Below are 21,583 nucleotides of genomic sequence, written 5' to 3'. Positions count from 1 at the left end.
AACTCCATGATGGAACCTCCCACCATATTCCTTTTTCATGTAATCTTGAAAAGGCCTGTTTACAATGACAATTGCAACCGTGAGGTCATTGCTCTAAGACTCATTGCTAAATCTGAGTTAAACTTCTCTGACTATTTTTTTTACCAATTCTGTCAGGTAATCTCTACAGTCATCTAAAATCAGTACTGCTTGAATTCATTGCTTCCCCAAATGGTCCTATATTATTCAAGATTTTTAAGTTGAGGCAAGCCTACAATATGAGAGGGTGTTTTGTACAAAATATAAGACGACTCCCTTTTTTAAAGTCAATTTCAGGGGGAAATATCTCTTTATACTTTTGGTATAGAAGGTATAGATATTAAACCGTTTCAAAACATCTTTAACAAAAGATATAGGGATGAATATTGGGAAGATGTCTTCTAAACCCTTGGAGGTGACACACCAGCCTCTGAAAAGAACACATACTTGGTTCTTTGCAAAACATTTACTGGAGGTCGAACCTTCATTTATTTCATCAGGCAGATAAAGTAGAGAAGGACTTTAAATTCCCCTAAAGTTTGCCTTTAACATTCAGCCAAATCGGTTACAGCATGAGATGCCAGACATCAAAGTTGTTTTGTTATTTTCTAAAAGGATATCATTAAGTACTTTTCATTCCCTTATAAATGGAGTCCAGTCAACGCTGTAGAAATTCGTATCACTTCTAACCCCACAAGCGATCCGGTGTTTAATGCGCACCTACAGTTCGTGTTTTCTGCTGCTTGTTTTCTAGATCAGTTAAGAAACAGCTACCAGGTTGGTTACGACGGCTCCCTTCGAATCCTCTCTGCCAGTGGCCTGGATTCACACTACCAGACAGAGCCGCACGTGCTGGCCGGCACAGCCAACCCAACAGTGGCCAAAAGAAACATGACTCTTCCTGGTGAAAACGGTCAGAACCTGGTGGAATGGAGATTCCGCAAAGAGCAAGCCCAAGGCAAAGTCAATGTCTTCGGTCGAAAGCTCAGGGTAAGTCAGTGTCAGAGCGAGGTGACAGCCTCCCGGTCCGCCGTGTCACGCAGTGGCCTGTCCACGAGGGCGGGCCTTGGACTCGTCTCCTGTTCACGCTCAGGGTAGCACCTTACCTTAGAGCATGAGTTACGGCCAACCATCAAGCCATCAGATCGCTCACAGAAAAAGCCAACTATTTGAGAAAAGTGTTTTCTTAATATAGCTTTGATTAAAAATCAGTTCTTCCCGTAGAGAATGGACTTGAGGACACAGGGAGCGGGAAGGGTAAGCTGGGACAAAGTGAGAGAGTGGCAGGGACATATATACACTACCAAATGTAAAATAGATAGCTAGTGGGAAGCAACCGCATAGCACAGGGAGATCAGCTCGGTGCTTTGTGACCACCTAGAGGGGTGGGATAGGGAGGGTGGGAGGGAGACGCAAGAGGGAAGAGATATGGGGATATATGTATACGAATAGCTGATTCACTTTGTTATACAGCAGAAACTAACACACCATTGTAAAGCAATTATACTCCAACAAAGATGTTAAATTAAAAAAAAAAAAATCAGTTCTTCCCTGGGAAATTAGGATAGTGCATGTAGCACAATTCCAAATAGCCTGCATGGTCAACAGATTCTTGTTTTACTGATGTTGCCCTAATAATCTTACGCTTTTCCTTTACCCACTCAGGAGTGATGGCTTCCTAATGGGATGGGGATGAGTAAGAGTTGGATGAAATATTAAAAGTGTTCCAAATCATAAATATGTATCTTGAAAGAGAGGGGTTGGCCTTTGAAAGGTGGATTCTTCCTTTGCATTCTCCATATTTTTAAAGTACAGCTTGGGCACCTAGAAGAGGACCGATGTGGGAACCCCCCTGCCCCCTCCTTCCTATTGAAGGAAAACCCAAACTGACGTCATTGTTATGAGCAGTGTGATGGCATTGCTGATTATGCTCGTGTAACTGACCTTCGCAAAACGTTCTCTGTGTTGCCTTGTTAGGTGTTTCTATTCCTCCCTCTCACATTGTGGGCCAACTATATCTAGAAAGCAAGCTGTGATGTATGATAGCTGTTTGGTAAAGACAGCATAGATTAACTACTAAAACACAGGTTACAAGGAACCGCCTTCAAACCACTATAAACTGAACCGGATTCATTCTTTCTATTAGCAAACAGATTTTCATTTATCAGATAAATGTAGATAACTATTCCTAAAATTACTTCCCTTGCTGTTTAAAAAAGTTACTTAAAATCAAGGAGAGACAAAAAACATGGAGGATACCATTCATGTCCTTTTTTCAGCACCAAAAAATGGTTAAATTATTATTATTATAACAGGCCAACATTATTTCCCAGGACAAGCCCTCATGGTAAGAAACAGCTACTACATATTGTCTCTGGCTATTTCCAAGAAATGGAAATCAAGTAAGAAAGAATCAGTGCATCAAATACAGACTCTCCAACTAACAGTTCTATTCTAATTCCTCTTCAGTTGCAAGGCAGGGGTTGGGGCTCTAAATGCATGGTCTTCTGGAACCAGTGTCGTGCTCCCACCTCGCCCGTCTCCCAGCCTATGGGAGCTCGGATGTCCTAGCTCCAGGGCCCCGGACCAGGAGTTCTGGTGGACAGGAGCCGGGGAGGCTGGAGGGAGGTTATCCCGTGAGAAGGGCCAGAAGAAGATGCAATAGAAGCTCAGAAAGGAGAGCAAGATGAGGGGGCAAGTAACATGATGGGCAAGAAAACAAGCTTCAGGCTCATTCCGGGGTCACTTTCAGAGGGTCTTGGCCTGTTACCAGAGTCAACGCCAGCCCTGGCCTTTTCTTCTGCCGAAACAAGGAACTGAGCTGCCTGCGTGCCTGTCGGCTGCTACCACTGACTGCTGCCCCTGGGCCCTGCTTCCTTGGGTCACTGCACACTGGAAGCTAGTTCACAGGCTTCGTCTTAGTCAGCTACCCCTACAGCAGGCGTGGTGTGCCTGTACACACACATACACACACGCACAGAGTCACACGTGTGCTTGGCCACGGGACTTACTTCATCAGAAGACACAAGGGTTCTGCTCACATCTGTGCTCAAAAAATATGGGTTCTAGGTCAGGCTCCACGTTTTACTAATAATAAATCTTCTAGGAAAATCCTAACATCTGTGAAGCCCGTTCTCCTTACCTATATGATGAAATCCATATTATGATGGCAATAATATACTATTATCTAGATAATAACTTGACCTTATGACACAGACATGATATAGATTAGCTGTATTATGGATAAATATAATTTGCCCTACCCTGCTGCTGTCTCACACAATTGTTACAGAATCAAATGAGATAATGTGAAAATCCTTGAAAAACGAAAGGCATGATTACATATTCTGTAACCCTAACCCAGAGAATCTGAACCATGGGTACAAACAGTGGGCATTTATCCCCACACAACAGATGGATAGGAAAAATCTGGTTAACTCACTGGTTACGAAAACATAGGAAAGATTATGGGAAATGCTTTGCCCAGAAACTGACCACGTAACATGTGGCCCACTGTTCTTTGAGACAAGCTAGTCTAAGTGCATCCTTCTTTTTCCTTTTTAATACTGATTTTCTACACATAAAAAAGGAATTAAGAAGAGTAGAGGAAAAGAGGAAAAAGCCGATTTTAAGTCTCTGGTTCTCAGCCTGATTCTAAATGAAGAAAACACCTCCCTTTGGGGGGGAAGAGACCCGTGCACACAGGCACGGGTGTGAGTTTCTTTCTAAACAGCGGAACGACAAGCAAGTCATTTCAGAAAATGTACTATTTAAACCGGCCTGTTCGTTCACACTGAAAGGAGATTTCCAGCTGATATGTGTGACGGCTCACATAGAGACAGTGCCAAGATCACAGGGAGGGTTGCTTGCTTTCGAGATAAGATTGGATGTGCCAGCTCGCCTTGCTAATTTCATCCTCTGTGGATTCGAAGAGAGGAATTCTAGGGAGAAAGCGATGGCGTGAAAATCTGGTTGGAGGACCGGACCTGGAATCTGCCAAACTGGGGCACAGAGGAGGAAGGAGGGGGATGACGCGGGGCCAGCAGGGCCTCTGAATCAGGAATCAGAGTCAGAATCAGCCCGAAAAGCCGCCCGCTTTTACGCCACCCTTTCCTGAAACAGAGGACGTCTCCTCTCTTACCTTTCATTATCTCCTAGCAGAAACGTCTTTTCGTTTTTACGTTACTGGCCTAAATCTAGCTATGGGCCTGACGCTGGGTGGGCACTCAAATATTTATTCAATAAATGAAAGAATGAGGAAGAGCCAGCCTTAGAATTGGGTTATTTCATTGCCTCTAGATCTTTCTCAGAGAGAAGCTGTAGGAATAGCACAGCCTTGCAGATGTTTGACTGCAGGAAACCTAACACTCAGTTGAATAGATCACATGGATATAATAGGTATAACACTAGATGGAGTAGTTTAAAAAGTAAAAAAAAAAAAAAAAAAAAGGCAAGGAGTACAAAAGGAAAAATTATACAAGAAACGAGCAACATGAAAAGCATTTTCTGTGAAACTGCATTAAGGGAAAAGGAGTTGGATACGTAGGAATAACCAGCAGAGGCAATCGTGGCAGAGGCGTGGGAAAACAGAACAAAGATGAGACAATTCCTTAGCTTACTTGCTTGTACCTACATTTTTTTTAAAAAAGACATGCATAATAGTCGCTTGTCCTTGTCTTACAGTATTTGGTAAACAGTCCTAATTTTTGTCAGTGTTGGACTTTAGAACCAGCCTTTGATCAATTCCCAAAAATTGTTATGGCATCCTAATAATAAAAGTCATCTTCTAAACTTGCCCAGAATTCTGATGCTTAAAGGAAAACATTTAGTGGATTATGTGAAAAAGAAATTCTCGAAACCTGAAGGCCGGAAGGGTGTTTCGAGGCATGCGTAAATATGATAGCTTATTTAACTCTTCTTATGCCCATCACGTTTGTGTGACCTCCTGTGTCTCACTTTCATCTGACTGGCAGGGCCTAGAGTGGGATGGTGCAGAACAGTTGGCACTTGCTGATGTGTGGAGGGGACACAGAACCTCCTGCAGACAGTTGATGTTCTAACGAGGACACCAGGGAGTGGAGATATTGTCACAAACATTCTGGATACCTGAATAGTCTGACTGTGCTTTGTGTCATCAAACATACAGACATTGTTTTAACCTCTTTATGCCTCAGTTTTTCAAGCATTACAGAGGGAAAATAACTACCCACTTCCCGATATCAAAGGGACATTGTGATTGACTGCAGTCATGCTGGACATGATCTTTGAACATGGGGATTTTCCATGCTTACTTAAAAGAAACGCTGTGTGTCACAAAGGAATTCATGGTGAGCTCTGATCCAGACACAACATTTGGATTCATTTTTATGTAGCTGGAGGTATCGTAACGATCTGATAGAAGGTTTTTCGTCTTAGGTGAACTACTCAATGTAACTTGATTTTTTTTTATGTTAAAAATGTTTATTAAAAGGCCACTGGGGCAACAATGCTGGTCCTCTATGATTGTCAAAAAAAAAAAAAAAGTTTGCAAAATAGTTGTGATTTCATACAGGTGTAGTTAAGCAAACTATGTTCCAGATGGAAATGTCCCTTGACTTGTGCATTTTGTCTGCAACACCCAAAGGAGAACGTGTGGGCAGGTTTGAGAGGGACCGAAAAACACAAAAGACCTGTTAGTATCTTCTGCAGTGTTACCTATTGAATAACAGTGGCTGGTGTCTGGAAACAGTAAGAACAGTTAAAACCTTGGCTTGTGTTGCGAATGTGGAGAAAACACAGCCACATTCTAATTCTTTCCTCATTTCTTCAGTTGGAGGACACAAGAAAGGCATTTGTCTGGATAAAAAGAAAAATGTTAACTGCTATCCAGTTAGCAGTCTGGTCTCGCGGTGCTTCTAGATGTTTCCATGTGGTGACATGCTTGGTGTGGCAGCTGACACAATGGCAGCGTTAGATGTTCTCCTGGACAATTTGGTGTTGTGCAGCCAGAGTCCCAAACCAGAGAGACAAATCAGAAGCCGGGTAGTGGGGTGCAGGCGTGCCAAGAAGGGGTTCCAGGCCTGCCTTCTGGCCCTTCTCCCTTCCTAACCGAGCAGTCATACCAGATCTGCAGAGCAGATTTCCTGTACTCTACCCATAGGAAATACTGCAGAGGCAAAGGAGGGTTAAGGAAGGCAATAAAGACTCGAGATACAAATTAAAATGAAAACAAGTAAAACGCAAACAGATGGGGTACGACCGCGGGCTGCACTGTCTACGGAAACTAACTACACAGGCGGTCTCGCTTGGCTATTCGCAGCCTGGAATAACCTGAGGAAGGAAAAAGGAGGGCAAACCTAACACTCTGTTGTTTTGTTTTGTTGTTTAAATCACAATGTGAGAAACACAAGAGCCCTAGGAAACCATTTAAATTTTGTAAAGCCTCTTCCTTAAGGCATCACAAGTGTGCAAATAGAAGCTGAAGAGCTGGATTCTGCCAGTTCAGTATTGAGCTATTTGATATCGAATCAAATCTGTAACAGTACAGACTTAAAAATACATCTTTGTAAGCTAGTACCTTCTTTCCAAGGTACACAAAGCATCCTGCAAACCTAAACTCATAAAGTCTCACAACATTCACAAAAGGCCGAGCAACAATTCTGCAGACATTTCCACTTGGGAAAACAGAAGTCCGGAAAGCCTTCAGCTGCCTGGTCAGAATCATATAAACTCACTGAAAGCCCAGGGCCTCGCTGCTTCTAGACCTTGTGGTGTGTGGAAATGGGGCTTTCGGACTCCTGGCTTCCTCCTCCGACACAGGTACACACCCCACACCAACACATACCAGTTGCTCCATGGTTCAGGGGGTTTTTCTTTTTCCTGCATCAGCTGGATCTGCAGTGATAGAACTGAGGAATTACGGGTTCCTCACCTGCACCCAGGGCTCTGCTTTCTCATTCGACGTGAATCACCTGGGTGCTCCCCGGCACCCTGACCCCGACCACTTTGCCTGTTAGGCATGAACTTCTTTTCAGCTGATATCTTTACTCTCCCGTGGACTTCACAGTACTCCCCTTGAAGAGTTAATTGGAAAAGTTTAAATAAAGCTTACGGAGAATTTTTTCATGGGACTTGTTTAATGGCCGTGATACAAGGCACAAATTTTTATCCCAGATTTTACATAAATATACATGTATATTATGTGTGTACATACATTTATGTTTACATATATTGGTGTGTGTGTATAAGTGGTGTGTGTGTGTATAAGTGGTCAGCTGGAGCTGTCTGTTTTGAAAGTTCTAGCTAGGACATGGTCAAGTAAAATTAAGATCTTCCCATTTAACTTGTAACGATCCGAACAGTTAACGAGCATTTCGGTATGGCCACCATCGCCACAAAGGTGCAGTAGGAAACCAAAGAATGGACTGGCCCTGGTCTTCTGCAAACACTGTAGACCGTGTGTAAAGTGGAATTTAACCAAGGCCACATGTCCACCGCACTAACAAATGCTGGCTGGTGTGTGCCCTGGACCACAGACAGTAACAGACAGATGTAGTCAGAGATTCTGGACGTGACACAGAGACCCTGCGACAACAGCATGGGGCTAGATTTGTAAAGTAAGCACAGTGGTCAGACTGTGTAGATGTGGGAGTGAAGGATCTGAAGTCCTTGCCAGTGAACCAGATGTTATCAAAGAAAAAGGCATTCCAAAAAATTGTGACACGTCAGCACTTAGCCAAAAACAAGGATCGTGTCTGTAACCTCCTGCTATTTAAACTAATTAATAATTTGCAGTAATGTGGGTTCCACATTAACTGCTCTTTGAAGGGCTAGAATCACATTTACCACCGTTTTATTTAATGTAGCCATGATTAATCTAGTAAGCAATTATTTCCCAATGTCTTCTGGGCCGGGGCGGGGGAGGGATTTGAGTAATGTGCAGAGATGTCAGGTTTACCACCTTCGTATCTTCTGAGCAAACTTTAAAGCAAATGCATTTCGGCATTTTTCTTATCAGTTGCTTAAGGTTACAAAATTTAATTGAAAAGGTTTTGAACAAATGCCAGGCTGTATTTCTGCTTAATGAAACCTTTTAAAAGAGCAGTTAATCTACTGCCTTGCACTTGTACCCAAGAAGTTGCTAAATTAATTTACTGACAAAGAGAATCAATCATCATAAATGGTGTTTAAACAATAGTGGGGACCCTGAAGAGTAATAAGGGGCTGGTATTGGAAGAGCATGATTTATTTTATCATCTTGTTTGTGTTGTAACAGGTTAATGGCAGAAACCTCCTTTCAGTTGACTTTGATCGAACAACAAAGACAGAAAAGATCTATGATGACCACCGTAAGTTTCTCCTGAGGGTCGCCTACGACGCGTCAGGGCATCCGACTCTCTGGCTGCCAAGCAGCAAGCTGATGGCCGTCAACGTCACCTACTCAGCCACGGGCCAAATTGCCAGCATCCAGCGAGGAACTACGAGCGAGAAAGTAGATTATGACGGGCAGGGGAGGATCGTTTCCCGGGTTTTTGCTGACGGTAAAACATGGAGTTACACGTACTTGGAAAAGGTACGCCTGCACACAGAGGGTAAACACAGGGAAGCAATGATCGGTATTTTCCAGCAGTCACCCAAGCGCACTTCCGGGGGGACCAGTGTCACGTGACTGAGCCCCGTTTGTTATTCTGAGTACCCACATGTAAATCACATCCGTAGAGCACTGATGAATTTCTGCATTGGCCACGGTGTTTCTCCTCAGTTAAGTTCTCCTCTCCGAGACCCTTTTACGTGATTTATGCTGTAAACAAACAAGCCACAACAGCGCCCACCTGCCAACCTCACACGTCAACAACATTCACAAATTAGACCTTGAGCTTGTTAGTCATTTGTAAATCATCTCCGTGCGAGCTTTTTCATTTGAGAAAGAGCCTTACGCGTTCGCACAGTTAAAGCTGTCAGTTTTGTGTTGTTGCCTGCAGAGCTTCGACATAACCATAAAGAGCACATACACCCTACTTATGCGTTAGTAACCAAAAGAGGCTGTTTTTTACAAAAGCCACACATCTGGTCCTCTGTGGCCTCTCCCCTTTCTTCTGCGTGTAAAGGGAACCCATTCTTGAGACCTGTGCACAACACCAAAAAAGACTTCAAGTTATACGTGTGCAGAATGCCAGGTCGTAGATGCCAGGTTTCGGGTAGTGACTGGGGTCAAGAGGGAATGAAAGTAAAAGAAAAAAGGAGGGACTTCCCTGGTGGTCCACCGGTTAAGAATCCTCCTTCCAATGCAGGGGATGCGGGTTCGATCCCTCGTCGGGAAACTAAGATCCCACACGCCACGGGGCAACTAGGCCCACGCGCCACAACTGCTGAGCCCGCACGCCCCAAGGAGAGATCCCACGTGCCTCAACTAAGACCCGACGCAGCCAAAGATAAATAAATAAATATTAAAAAAAGAAAGAACAGTGGAGGAAAAGACCACCTCCCTGTAGTTCCCTTCTGAAGAAGTAGAATCCACCAAGAAGCACATTCATGGGAGGTTTCACCTGCCTTTGAGACGCAGGTTCGCACCGGTTCTGGTTCGGGTGCCTCTCAGCTCAGCGCACCGGCACTGCCAGCGGCCACACGGCAGCTGAGGCCCAGACACAGCTGCCGGCCTCACTGCCTGCCCCTTCCTCGGGTGCACAGGATAACCCTGTCCTCCGGACGCACACCCACATCACTGTCGCACTCACTCGCCCCGTGGGTCTCCACCAGAGGTGCTCTGGACCTACCTCCCCCTGCACCTGAGCCGTCCTGGCTAGTCCCTCTTCCTGAGGACCAGTTCGTGTTCAGAGTTCACCGTCAGGCAGCCTAACTCTAGAGCGCTTCCAGCTACGACCCTACTTGCCAATTTCTCCTCTTGCAAACCCACCTACGTGCCCTCCTTAGAAGAGACGCACCCCTGAGACAACGGAGGAGGCCCATTAGGGGACAGCTTCCCTCCAGACTCGTCATCACACGCTACGGTTAGTCATTCGGCTGTTATTTGTTGAGAGACCACAGAGTAAGCCCCCTCCACACTTACCTTCCTGGGAGCAAATCCCGACACCTGGAAAATATCTCATCCTGCAACCTACAAGCCCCGAGACAACTCCTGCCTGAAGTTACTGGGAGTGGGACACTACTGCATTCTGCAACACTCTTCCCAATTTAAATTAAGCACATTACAGAGAAGAGTAACAAATATAAACTCCCAGACTGGGAATTCCCTGGCGGTCCAGTGGTTAGGACTCCACGCTGCCAATGCTAGGGTGTGGGTTTAATCCCTGGTCGAGGAACTAAGATCCCGCAAGCCGAGCAGTGAGGCCAAAAATAAATAAATAAGTAAACAAAATAAACTCTCAGACCCCCAAAATTGAGAGTAGTGACCATAATGTGACTGAAAAATCTTGGAGCAAAGGGGCATGTCACTGATAAGGGACACTGTCACAAAATGACACCGGCAGTAACCGAGATCACGTCCATGTATCAACAGGGATCAGAAAAGCCAACGAGCACTTTCTCCCCATCTCTCCCAAATCTCTAAAATCCACCCAAACTATTTCCATTTCCTCGCTAGGATAGGCACCCTAAGCCAAAACTTATTCATGGCCAAGTAAGGAATATTTTACTACCTACCAAGAGCTGTGTTTCTGAATGACTGCAGTACTGGGTCCTGGGTCCTGTGAATTCAGCAATAGTCCAGGCCTTCCTTGGAAGGATGCAGACTATCAGGGACAAGTCTCAAGACATTTGCCACAGAGTCTGCACACAAAAATTGCCCCTAGATGTGCCCATAGAAGAGGTTCTGCAGAAGTGTAAGTCAGGCAAACTGCTTCTGAAAATGGTGGACGATAAAGAAGCATAGAATGAGCCTTGGACACGGGGTTATGCGTTTCTGTGTCAAAAGCAAAGAGCGAGTCCCGGTGCGGGGGTGGGTGGGGAAGTGGGCTCCTAATGTAACCATCCTCCCGGTTTGGCCATCATTCCATTTGGTGTAACAGGTTTTAGAGGGGCTTCCTCAGAGGACAGAACCGCCCACGCGCTCTACCACGGCAAGAGCTACCTAACCAGCCTCCAGGTTGACCTTCTCTCACGTTGGCCTAATAAATTGTCTTTTGTCTTTCTGCAATTACTTGCAAAATATGCAGAGCTTATTTTTATTTATCTATTTACTCACCTCATAATTTGGCACCAAAGCAGTCTATAGCCCAGAAAGCAAAGCAGTCTATAGCCCAGAAACCATCCTCACCGCACCTTAGGTACAAGTCCAATTTGCTTCTCACAAAGGGAAATTTCAAAATTCAGATTTTCCTGTCATTACAGATGTCATTTAAGAATTTGCAAACAAACAAACAAACAAAATATCTGGATCCATATTCCTCACAAGGGCATTGACAGCTCTCATTCACCGAGTGATTTGTTTGTAGCAGTGTTTGTTGCCGTTGATGCTTTAGGTACACACGATCCATTTTGGGCTAATTTTATGTTTCTTCTTTATAAAGTAATATTTGCTCCTCCCCCAAATGCACTGGAAATTAAAACATGATTTGAGTGGCTCTTCAATCAAATGAGGGGGAAAAGCCACCTTACTAAATGATTGCTAATTATGGACAGGACTGCACTTCCCATATGCTGTTTTCCCCTTGAAATATTGTCTTTGAGGCAGCTTTGCTCGTGCCCGTATTATGACTTACCGGAATCCATTGACAATCCTCTGCTTGGCTATGAATGCCTGAAAAAACAAAAAAAAGGTACGATCCTGAGACTTGAGGCACTCACAGCAGAACCCCTCCCAGTGAAGCATCCAGGCACATTAGGCAGGAGATCGGTAACGACATGGAAAGTCAAGGAGAACTCAGTTGAAATGAAAACCATTTTCTCACGGGGAATGTTCTTGCGTACGTGTGGTCACTACCCGTGCGTTTGCCCCCCGCCACTCACAAGCGCCGGCTAACAGTGTGTTCCCTCCTTGCAGTCCATGGTGCTCCTGCTGCACAGCCAGCGGCAGTACATCTTCGAGTACGACACGTGGGACCAGCTGTCAGCCGTCACCATGCCCAGCGTAGCTCGCCACACGATGCAGACCGTCCGCTCCGTCGGCTACTACCGCAACATATACAGCCCCCCGGAGAGCAACGCCTCCGTCATCACGGACTACAGCGAGGGGGGGCTGCTCCTCCAGACCGCTTTTCTGGGTACGAGTCGGAGGGTCTTATTCAAGTACAGGAGGCAGACCAGGCTCTCAGAAATCTTATACGATAGCACGAGAGTCAGTTTCACCTACGATGAAACGGCAGGCGTCCTCAAAACGGTAAACCTCCAGAGTGATGGTTTTATTTGCACCATCAGATACAGGCAAATTGGACCTCTCATTGACAGACAGATTTTCCGCTTCAGTGAAGATGGGATGGTGAACGCGAGATTCGACTACAGCTATGACAACAGCTTTCGGGTGACCAGCATGCAGGGTGTCATCAATGAAACTCCGCTGCCCATTGACCTCTATCAGTTCGATGACATTTCTGGAAAAGTGGAGCAGTTTGGAAAATTTGGAGTTATATATTATGATATTAACCAGATCATTTCCACAGCTGTAATGACTTACACGAAGCACTTTGATGCTCACGGCCGCATCAAGGAAATTCAGTATGAGATCTTCAGGTCACTCATGTACTGGATTACAATTCAGTATGATAACATGGGTCGGGTAACCAAGAGAGAGATTAAAATAGGGCCCTTCGCCAACACTACCAAATACGCTTATGAGTATGATGTTGACGGACAGCTCCAGACCGTTTATCTAAATGAAAAAATCATGTGGCGTTACAACTACGACCTGAATGGAAACCTCCATTTACTGAACCCAAGTAACAGCGCACGTTTGACACCCCTCCGCTATGACCTGCGAGACAGGATCACCCGACTGGGTGATGTTCAGTACCGGTTGGATGAAGATGGCTTCCTGCGTCAAAGAGGCACGGAGATCTTTGAGTACAGCTCCAAGGGGCTTCTGACCCGAGTGTACAGTAAAGGCAGCGGCTGGACAGTCATCTATCGTTACGATGGCCTGGGAAGGCGTGTGTCTAGCAAGACCAGTCTGGGACAGCACCTGCAGTTTTTTTATGCGGACCTCACTTACCCCACCAGGATTACTCACGTCTACAACCATTCGAGTTCAGAGATCACCTCCCTCTATTACGATCTCCAAGGACATCTTTTTGCCATGGAAATCAGCAGTGGGGATGAATTCTACATCGCGTCAGACAACACAGGGACGCCACTGGCTGTTTTCAGCAGCAACGGGCTTATGCTCAAACAGATTCAGTACACCGCATATGGCGAAATCTATTTTGACTCCAACATTGACTTTCAGCTGGTAATTGGATTTCATGGTGGCTTGTATGACCCACTCACAAAATTAATCCACTTTGGAGAAAGGGATTATGACATTTTGGCAGGACGATGGACAACGCCTGACATAGAAATCTGGAAAAGAATTGGGAAGGACCCAGCTCCCTTTAACCTGTATATGTTTAGGAATAACAACCCTGCAAGCAAAATCCATGATGTGAAAGACTACATCACAGGTAAGTGTAATTGTTTTTCCTTTCCAAGTACTTTAATCACTGGATTAACACACGAAATAACGGCTGGTAGTTTAACTGTACGCTTTCCTCATGCAAAATCAAATGCCTAAAAAAAAAAAATCAAATGCCTAACCTTTTAAATGAAACCAAGGAGAAACCACAAAGGGACACTGAGACATAGTTTGTTACTTCGTATTCTGCCTGCTAGTGCCCAAGACCACAGGTTTCTGAAATGACATGCAATCCGGTCGCTTAAGGAAGGGAAGGGACGTGGGGGTGCAGAAAACACGATGAACTTGGAGTCCCCAAATTGGAGTTCCAATCCCAATGCTTTATAGCCAAGTCACATGACTTTTTGAGTCTGTTTCCTTGACAGTAAAATGGGGAGAGCAATGCCTACTTTATGGTATTAAATACAGTAACACACGCAATTCTGCTTGAAATAGTAACTGCCTTACAAATGTGATGCTGGTTTCCCTTTTACACGCGTGTCAAGTTCTAATGACGGAATCAGTAAGGAACACGACGCCACGTGACTCAGCAGCCCGTCCTCGGGAGGTGTTTGACTCCCTCTCCCCTGCCGTCGCCTCGGGGACGGTGATGGCGCAGGTTCTCCCCTCAGTTGCTTAGCCAGTGGATCCTGTTTCTGTCCTCAATTCTGTCCTCTTATACTACTGTCTTCATCACCAGTTAGGGCAGTGTTCTTGTACGGTGGCACTGCTAATGAACACATTAATTTTTCTGCCAATATGGGTATAGATTTAAGACCTTTCCAAATTGAGTGCATGATCCAATTTAAAACATTGAGTCCCCCTTCTGCCACCACAGAAGCAGCAGGATGTGAAACAGAGACAAGGTCCCTGCAAGCGTGACTCTAGTTCCCTTTAACGCGCAGCTTCTCTACTCTTTATTGAGCTAACACTGCTTTACCACATTGTATGTTTCGTGTGTACAACATTCTGTTTCTACTTCTGTGTACACGACAGCGCGCTCACCGACAAACTTATTTAACACCCGTCACCATACAGTCGATGCCCTTTACCCACTTTGTCCTCCCCGCCTCCTGCCCTTCTGGTAACCACTGCTCTGTTCTCTGTATCTACATGTTTGGTTTGGTTTGGTCATTTATTTGTGTTTTTTTAATATCATATGAGTTAGGGGAATTCCCTGGTGGTCCAGTGGGTAAGACTCTTGTGTTTTCACTGCCAAAGGCCTGGGTTCAATCCCTGGTCAGGGAATTAAGATCCCACAAGCTGCACAGCGCAGCCAAAAAAAAAATGGTTGTATCATATGAGTGAAGTCATACAGTGTTTGCCTTTCTCCGTCTGAATTACTTCACTTAGCATAATACCCTCAAGGTCCGTCCATCCACGTTGTCACAAATGGCAAGATTTCATTTTTTTTGTGACTAATATTCCATTGTGTGTGTGTGTGTGTGTGTGTATACACACATACCATATCTTCTTTATCCATTCATCTATTGATAAGCACTTAGGTTGTTTCCATATCTTGGCTATTGTAAAGAATGCTGCAATGAACCTAGGGGTGGATGTATCTTTTCGAATTAGTGTTTTTGTATTTTTTGGATAAATATCCAGAAGAGAGATTGCTGGATCATATGGTAATTCTATTCTTAGTTTTGTGAGGAACCTCCATCCTGTTTTCCTTAGTGGCTGTCAAGTTTACACTCCCACCCACAGTGCACGAGGGTTCCCTTTAGTGAGCTGAGATCTCCACTCACGCTCTGCTCCAGGGATTCTGAATCCTTCTGTTTCCACCTTCCATTCCTGAGTCCCACTGCCATGATTAACCTCTTTGCTATATTTATGTTTCCTAGAGGAAGGTTATTCTGTTTTCTTGTGTGTGTGTTCGGTTTGGTTTGGGGTTTTCTGCTGTTTTGTTTGGGCTCGCGTTAGACGCTCCTTCCGGCTGTGTCTTTTCTCACTCAGTGTGTGAGGTGTACCGAGATGTCCGCTTTCAGTACAGCTCTCTGCCCCCTGTTCATTTCACATCTGCCGCCTGCTTTCCCGGACTGCCTTAGGTTTTTCGTAGCTCTCTCCCTTGTGAACCAGCTCCAGGTCCCTTCTCTCAGCATCCTGATTCAGCAGCTCCCGTATGGAATTCCCCTTCAGGGTTTTTCAGTACTCATCTGCCTTCACGTCCCACTTTTTGGGCAGTAATTTTCAACACTTAAGAGCCTCCGATTTTCACTGCTTCACAGACATTGTTCATAGTAGGAGTACCTTTGCCCCCAGCACTGCACCATCCAAGAAGAATTTTCTCTTACAAGCCCCCCGTAATCTTACGCGCGCGCGCGTGCACACACACACAAGTGTGTTACTTTCTATCCTCCTCCACCACCAGCAACCCTCCATTTAAAACAGGGAGAACACCACTGGGTTTATAGCCTATATGATGCCGGCACAAAGGGACCTGCCAGCCTGGCAATGAAGTGAGAGTTTGTGCCCTGGAGAAGGAAATGGGGAACAAGTGGCCCTCCATCATTCTGACAAGCAGTTTGCCACTGGTTATTTAAGAGGTGTTGACAGTGGCTGAAAGGCTGGAAAGCCCACAGCTCCTGGATTCATCCTCTCCTAGCAACGTGGACGGCAGGGAATGCCACAGCAGCATTTTCTGAAAAACATCAAAAGAGAGATGGAACAGCATATATTAGGTAAAATGCAATTTCAAATTTTCCAGCAATGTGCTTAATATATAAAATAATCTACACCCAACTGTACTCATAAAGCTGCAAGCCTGCTGACTAGTTCTCTAACATTATAACCTCCGGAACAGAATAAAAGCCTTATTTTCAGCTTAACGGCTTTTGGAGTCACGTGGCAATATTTTAAAATACCATCTTAAAGGTTTCCAGCCTCTCTCCCCCACAAGTTTGTCTCCACCTGTGCACAGAGCCTCTGAAGTCAGAACTGATGGGAATCAGGACGCCTGTGCCCTTGGCCAGCTTGGCCAGCTTTCACCATTCATCTTTAAGAATCAGCTGTTGATCTTCATACCCTCAATTCAGGGTTCTTGTTAATAGAAAATGGGTGGTGGAAGCCTGCATATCCTCGGGCAGTCACTTTTGAAAGCTAATAACACACGACTTCTATTTAAGACCAGCCTTTACTAACTACAAATGTCATTTGTTGTCAACAACGCTGTCTGTTTCATGCTTCTGGGCGTTGTTACTCGCATTTTTTATCACTATCACCAGCACCGGTTGCAGCTTCGCACGAGGGACCATGTACCCCTCTGTCTAAGTGAGTCTCTGTTATCCGCATTGTCTGCAGCCCTGGCTCACTTTGTTCTGCTACTGAAGTTATCGTCACCATGTCTGAAAATAGAGTCAGCTTTTAATTGTAGGGTGATGCCAAACATGGGCTCTTTTTCAGGGTCATTGTTTGTGAATGTGGGGTTTTAAGGTAAGGCCTTCAGTGCAGGAAAGCACAAGATAAACTCTAAGGCCTTTCATTTGGAACCTTCTTTTCCTAGATGTTAACAGCTGGCTGGTGACATTTGGCTTCCATCTGCACAATGCTATTCCTGGATTCCCTGTCCCCAAATTCGATTTAACGGAGCCTTCTTACGAACTGGTGAAGAGTCAGCAGTGGGATGATGTACCGGTAAGAGACAAACTGCAAAACTATGAAAAGGTGATAAAGGGCTTACTTGCACCTTATTTTCCCCTGCTTAATCAGACTACCCGGGTGAAAACTGTACCAAAGACCATTTTAAATTTTTTTGACTCTTTCAGGAAAGAAAGCACCACTTCCGTCTTGCATTTCTGTTCAGCAAATCAGGGGCCTGTGAAACAGGCTTAAATCTGGTTTTAGTGATGCTAATAAAAACAGAGAAAAACATTATCAAACGGTAATAAAATGCGAAAGCTCATTTTTGAGTGCAGGGTTTCTACAGAGAACCCCAGGAACAGCACATTTATAGTATCTGGGACCTTAAGGGAAAGATACAATAAACAGGAGGGCAGGGGATTCACGTTACAAATTAGCAGCTCACAAACAATGCCACAAAGTTCCACTTCCTTAAAATATTGGCAGTGTTTCAAGGGAAAGGATTAAAAATAAAAATAAAATGGCCTCTGGTAAAGCACCACCTACCACTAGGTGTTCATGGAATTTTCCTGAAAATAACAGAGCAGGAAGCCTGGAACTGTTCTGGGAAATAAAAGAAAAGGAGAAAGAATGGAAAATTGCAAAGTCAAAGCTGCCATTTCAGAAAGTGGCACTTTTAATTCCCACCATTCAGAGATCAGAAAGGAATGCAACAACAAAACACCAGAATTTCTAGCTTAAAGCAAGAATAATTAAAGGTCAAGAAATTGGGTTACCCCGTAATGATAAGAACAGAGCGCAGAGTTCCTTAGAAAGAGTCATTTCCCCCCCCCCCCGCCCCCTTGACCAATGTCCTATAATTTCAATGAATACAAAGAGAAAAGGCAATCCTGGCTAAAACACACATACGCACACAAGTTATACACAGTGCCAATACCTCTGCTTTCTGGTACATGTTTCATACTTAACATAAAAGCAATTCCTTTTTCAGATGTCACCTTTACATTTAAAAAGTAAAACCCATCCAGTTTCCAGGACCTGGGAGCCATTTTGACACTTCTAACTGCAAATATATCTGCACTGATCAAGTGCCGTGAAGACATCCTGAAGTTTACTGATGCCTTTGAGCATGTCCTAATTGCAGATGACTTTCCAACATGTCTGAAAGCACTTAAGTCTTACTGTACAAATGGACTGCCAGCTTTTTTCCTAGGCAGCCTTTTCAGTATGGCTCAGGTTCTCTGTCATCAGAAGCACACCATAAGGACAGCTTAGGGAATCGCAGGCAAAGACATCAAGGCTGGCCGGAGAGCAGAAAAACAATGTGCCTTTCAGTGCTGCAAACGAAACACATGTTTCCATTTGGGGAAACACTGGCCAAACATCTGGTGGTAGAAGAGATGCCCGAGTTAAAATCCCCAATTTAAAACCCTTGCCAACGTATAAGGCCCACGGTCCCCTAAGTCTGCGAAAAAAAATAAATGTTTTCCTAAAGTAATAAACACTCGTTGCCAGCTGTCCCACTGTGTGCCGCCCATCGTGGCCGGTTATAGTGGTCCAATTCAGCTGAAAACTGTTCACCGGGAGAGGGTACCGAGTTTACCTAAATTAAAGCACACGCCTTTCAAAGCGCATCCAGTGGGGCGCGGTGAGCCAGCCCCAAGCACCCGCAGGCTCTCCAGCCTTCCCCTGGGTGCTGGCGCTTTCTCCCCAGCCTCCCATGGAGAAGGCTGCTGGGGTGCACGACCTGATAAGCTCGTTCCGCACGTGGGGTGAGCCTGGGAAAAGGGCATCTAGAAACCGAGAGAGAGAAGGCAAACCCCTGCGTGCTTCGCCCACGTTGGAGACGAAAACGCTTTGCTGAGCACAATGCGTGACGGCGTTACCACCTCGCTCTGCCTTTCGAAACGCGCTGGGGTCAGCTTGAGGGGGAGGACCCCGGGGCCTTCCTCCCCGCAGGCCGTCGAAGCCTTGGCCTCTCTCAAGCGCTGACGCAAGATCTACCCGGGCCCCCGCTCCCCGCTTTCCCCCCGCCCCTCCGCTTTCCCTGCCCGCAGCCGGAGGGGCCCCATCGGGAAGGGCCCCATCGGGAGGAGCCCCATCGGGAGGGGCCCCATCGGGAGGGGCCCCATCGGGAGGGGCCCCATCGGGAGGGGCCGCATCGGGAGGAGCCCCATCGGGAGGAGCCCCATCGGGAGGAGCCCCATCGGGAGGGGCTCCATCGGGAGGGGCCCCATCGGGAGGGGCCCCATCGGGAGGGGCCCCATCGGGAGGGGCCCCATCGGAAGGAGCCCCATCGGGAGGCCCGGCTCCCGGGCCAGGGGCGCCCGGCCGCTCTCTAAAGCGCCCTCCCGTTCTCTTTCGCTTTGCAGCCCACGTTTGGAGTCCAGCAGCAGGTGGCGAGGCAGGCCAAGGCCTTCCTGTCCGTGGGGCGGACGGCCGAGGTGCGGCGCAGCGGGCGCCGGGGCGGCGGCGCGCCGTCGTGGCTGTGGTTCGCGACGGTCAAGTCGCTGATCGGCAAGGGCGTCATGCTGGCCGTGAGCCGCGGCCGCGTGCAGACCAACGCGCTCAACATCGCCGACGAGGACTGCATCAAGGTGGCGGCCGTGCTCAACAGCGCCGTGTACCTGGAGGACCTGCACTTCACCGTGGAGGGCAGGGACACGCACCACTTCATCAAGACCAGCACGCCCGAGGGCGACCTGGGCGCGCTGCGCCTGACGAGCGGCCGCCGCGCGCTGGAGAACGGCATCAACGTGACCGTGTCGCAGTCCACCGCCGTGGTCAACGGCAGGACGCGCCGCTTCGCGGACGTGGAGCTGCAGTTCGGCGCGCTGGCGCTGCACGTGCGCTACGGCGCGACGCTGGACGAGGAGAAGGCGCGCGTGCTGGAGCAGGCGCGGCAGCGCGCGCTCGCCCGGGCCTGGGCGCGCGAGCAGCAGCGCGTGCGCGACGGCGAGGAGGGCGCGCGGCCCTGGACGGAGGGCGAGAAGCGGCAGCTGCTGAGCGCCGGCCGCGTGCAGGGCTACGACGGCTACTACGTGCTCTCGGTGGAGCAGTACCCGGAGCTGGCGGACAGCGCGGACAACATCCAGTTCCTCCGCCAGAGCGAGATCGGCCGCAGGTAACGCCCGCGCCGGCGGCGGGGAAGCGCGCGCGCGCGCGCGGGGGCCGAGCCGGAGGCGCCGCCGGCCTCCCCGGCCCCGGGCGCAGCGCCGCCTCCGCGCGGATCTGCCGGGGGCGCGAGCCGAGGGCGCACCCGGCACCGAGGAGCCTTCCGGGAGAGCCAGACTGCTCTAAAAAAAAAAAAAAATCCAGCCCCCCAAAATCAAAGCGGACAAACAAAAACAGAAACCTTTCTTCTGAATGACCTTAAAGGTGATCGGCTTTAAAGAATATGTTTACATATGCATATCGCTGCACTCAGCTGGACAAAGTATTCCGAGGAAAACAGATCATTAAAGGAAAAGAAAAAGGCCCAAACATTTTGCCCCGGGCCGTCTGTTCTTCGAGGCACTGTGTTTAAAGAAGGTAGAGATGCATACAGTGTTTCCAGATATTACCCAGCTGTCGACCTTTGCTTACGAGAAGTAGTCGCTCTGCATAGGATGTGATGTATATCTCTGTTAATGTTAGAATGTGAGGCAGAGTTGCTGTTCCTGGACAACCCAACTGCTTCCCCTGTGCCGCTTTGTAGAAGGACATGGGCACAAGTGGCTTCTGCCGGGGCGGGGATTTCTAAGGGATTTTACGAGGCCGACGTGGTGTGCCTCGCGGAGAAAAACACGGGCCCACAGAATCCTTGTCACTGATGATGAGCAAAGGAAACCCTGATTTTTTTTGTAAATTATGTGAGACAAGTTGTTTATGGATTTTTATATGAATTACAATTTACTGTACATCAAATATTAGTCTCAGAGGAGTTAATTTATGTAAAGTGTTTAAAAAGTTTATACTTAAAAATAAAACGATAAAAACATGTGAACTGTGTGATTTTTTTAAAAGGATTGCACCTTTTGTTATCTGTTATAGCTGTACAGTATAAATTATTATATTGTAGAGATATAACGACTTATGCCTATAATGTCCGGAAGTGTTAATATTTTTGTATTAGGTTGAAAAACATGTGCCACTTTCTATCGCTAGATGGGTAGGACGGTGCAGTCCTGCGTGGGTGGCTGGCCCATCAGAGAACTTCTCCTTTCTCTTCTCTTTTTCATCACGCCAGTGTCCTCAGCCATTATCAGCTGAGAGGCAAGGCAGAAAAACTAAGGCTGGTGGAATGTAACGGAAGATACAAACACAAAAACAAACGAACAAAAACAACCAAAACGGGGCAGGAGGAGTTCTCTGGCCCTCTCTCGGCCCTGGAAGTCCGTGGGGAGTTGGTATCGTTAACCCCAG

At 46.7% G+C, this 21,583-nt stretch overlaps 1 protein-coding gene across 1 annotated transcript in view; it reads left to right on the top strand.

The window, feature by feature from the left end:
- Positions 1 to 20,572, top strand: part of TENM3 (teneurin transmembrane protein 3) — a 316,061-nt gene extending 295,489 nt beyond the window's left edge. Inside the window, exons 29-33 of the mRNA XM_036839025.1 lie at positions 773 to 1,008; positions 8,273 to 8,569; positions 11,996 to 13,607; positions 17,103 to 17,263; positions 19,552 to 20,572. Of these exons, the coding sequence (XP_036694920.1) occupies positions 773 to 1,008; positions 8,273 to 8,569; positions 11,996 to 13,607; positions 17,103 to 17,263; positions 19,552 to 20,307 (3,062 nt within the window). The 3' untranslated portion in view covers positions 20,308 to 20,572. The remainder of the gene's footprint in view (positions 1 to 772; positions 1,009 to 8,272; positions 8,570 to 11,995; positions 13,608 to 17,102; positions 17,264 to 19,551) is intronic.
- The last annotated feature ends 1,011 nt before the right edge of the window (positions 20,573 to 21,583 follow it).

Source organism: Balaenoptera musculus, chromosome 21 (assembly GCF_009873245.2).
Source record: "Balaenoptera musculus isolate JJ_BM4_2016_0621 chromosome 21, mBalMus1.pri.v3, whole genome shotgun sequence".
Classification (NCBI taxonomy): domain Eukaryota; kingdom Metazoa; phylum Chordata; class Mammalia; order Artiodactyla; family Balaenopteridae; genus Balaenoptera; species Balaenoptera musculus.
The sequence above is the reverse complement of the archived record's forward strand: the minus strand, read 5'-3'. Positions and strand labels throughout refer to the sequence as shown.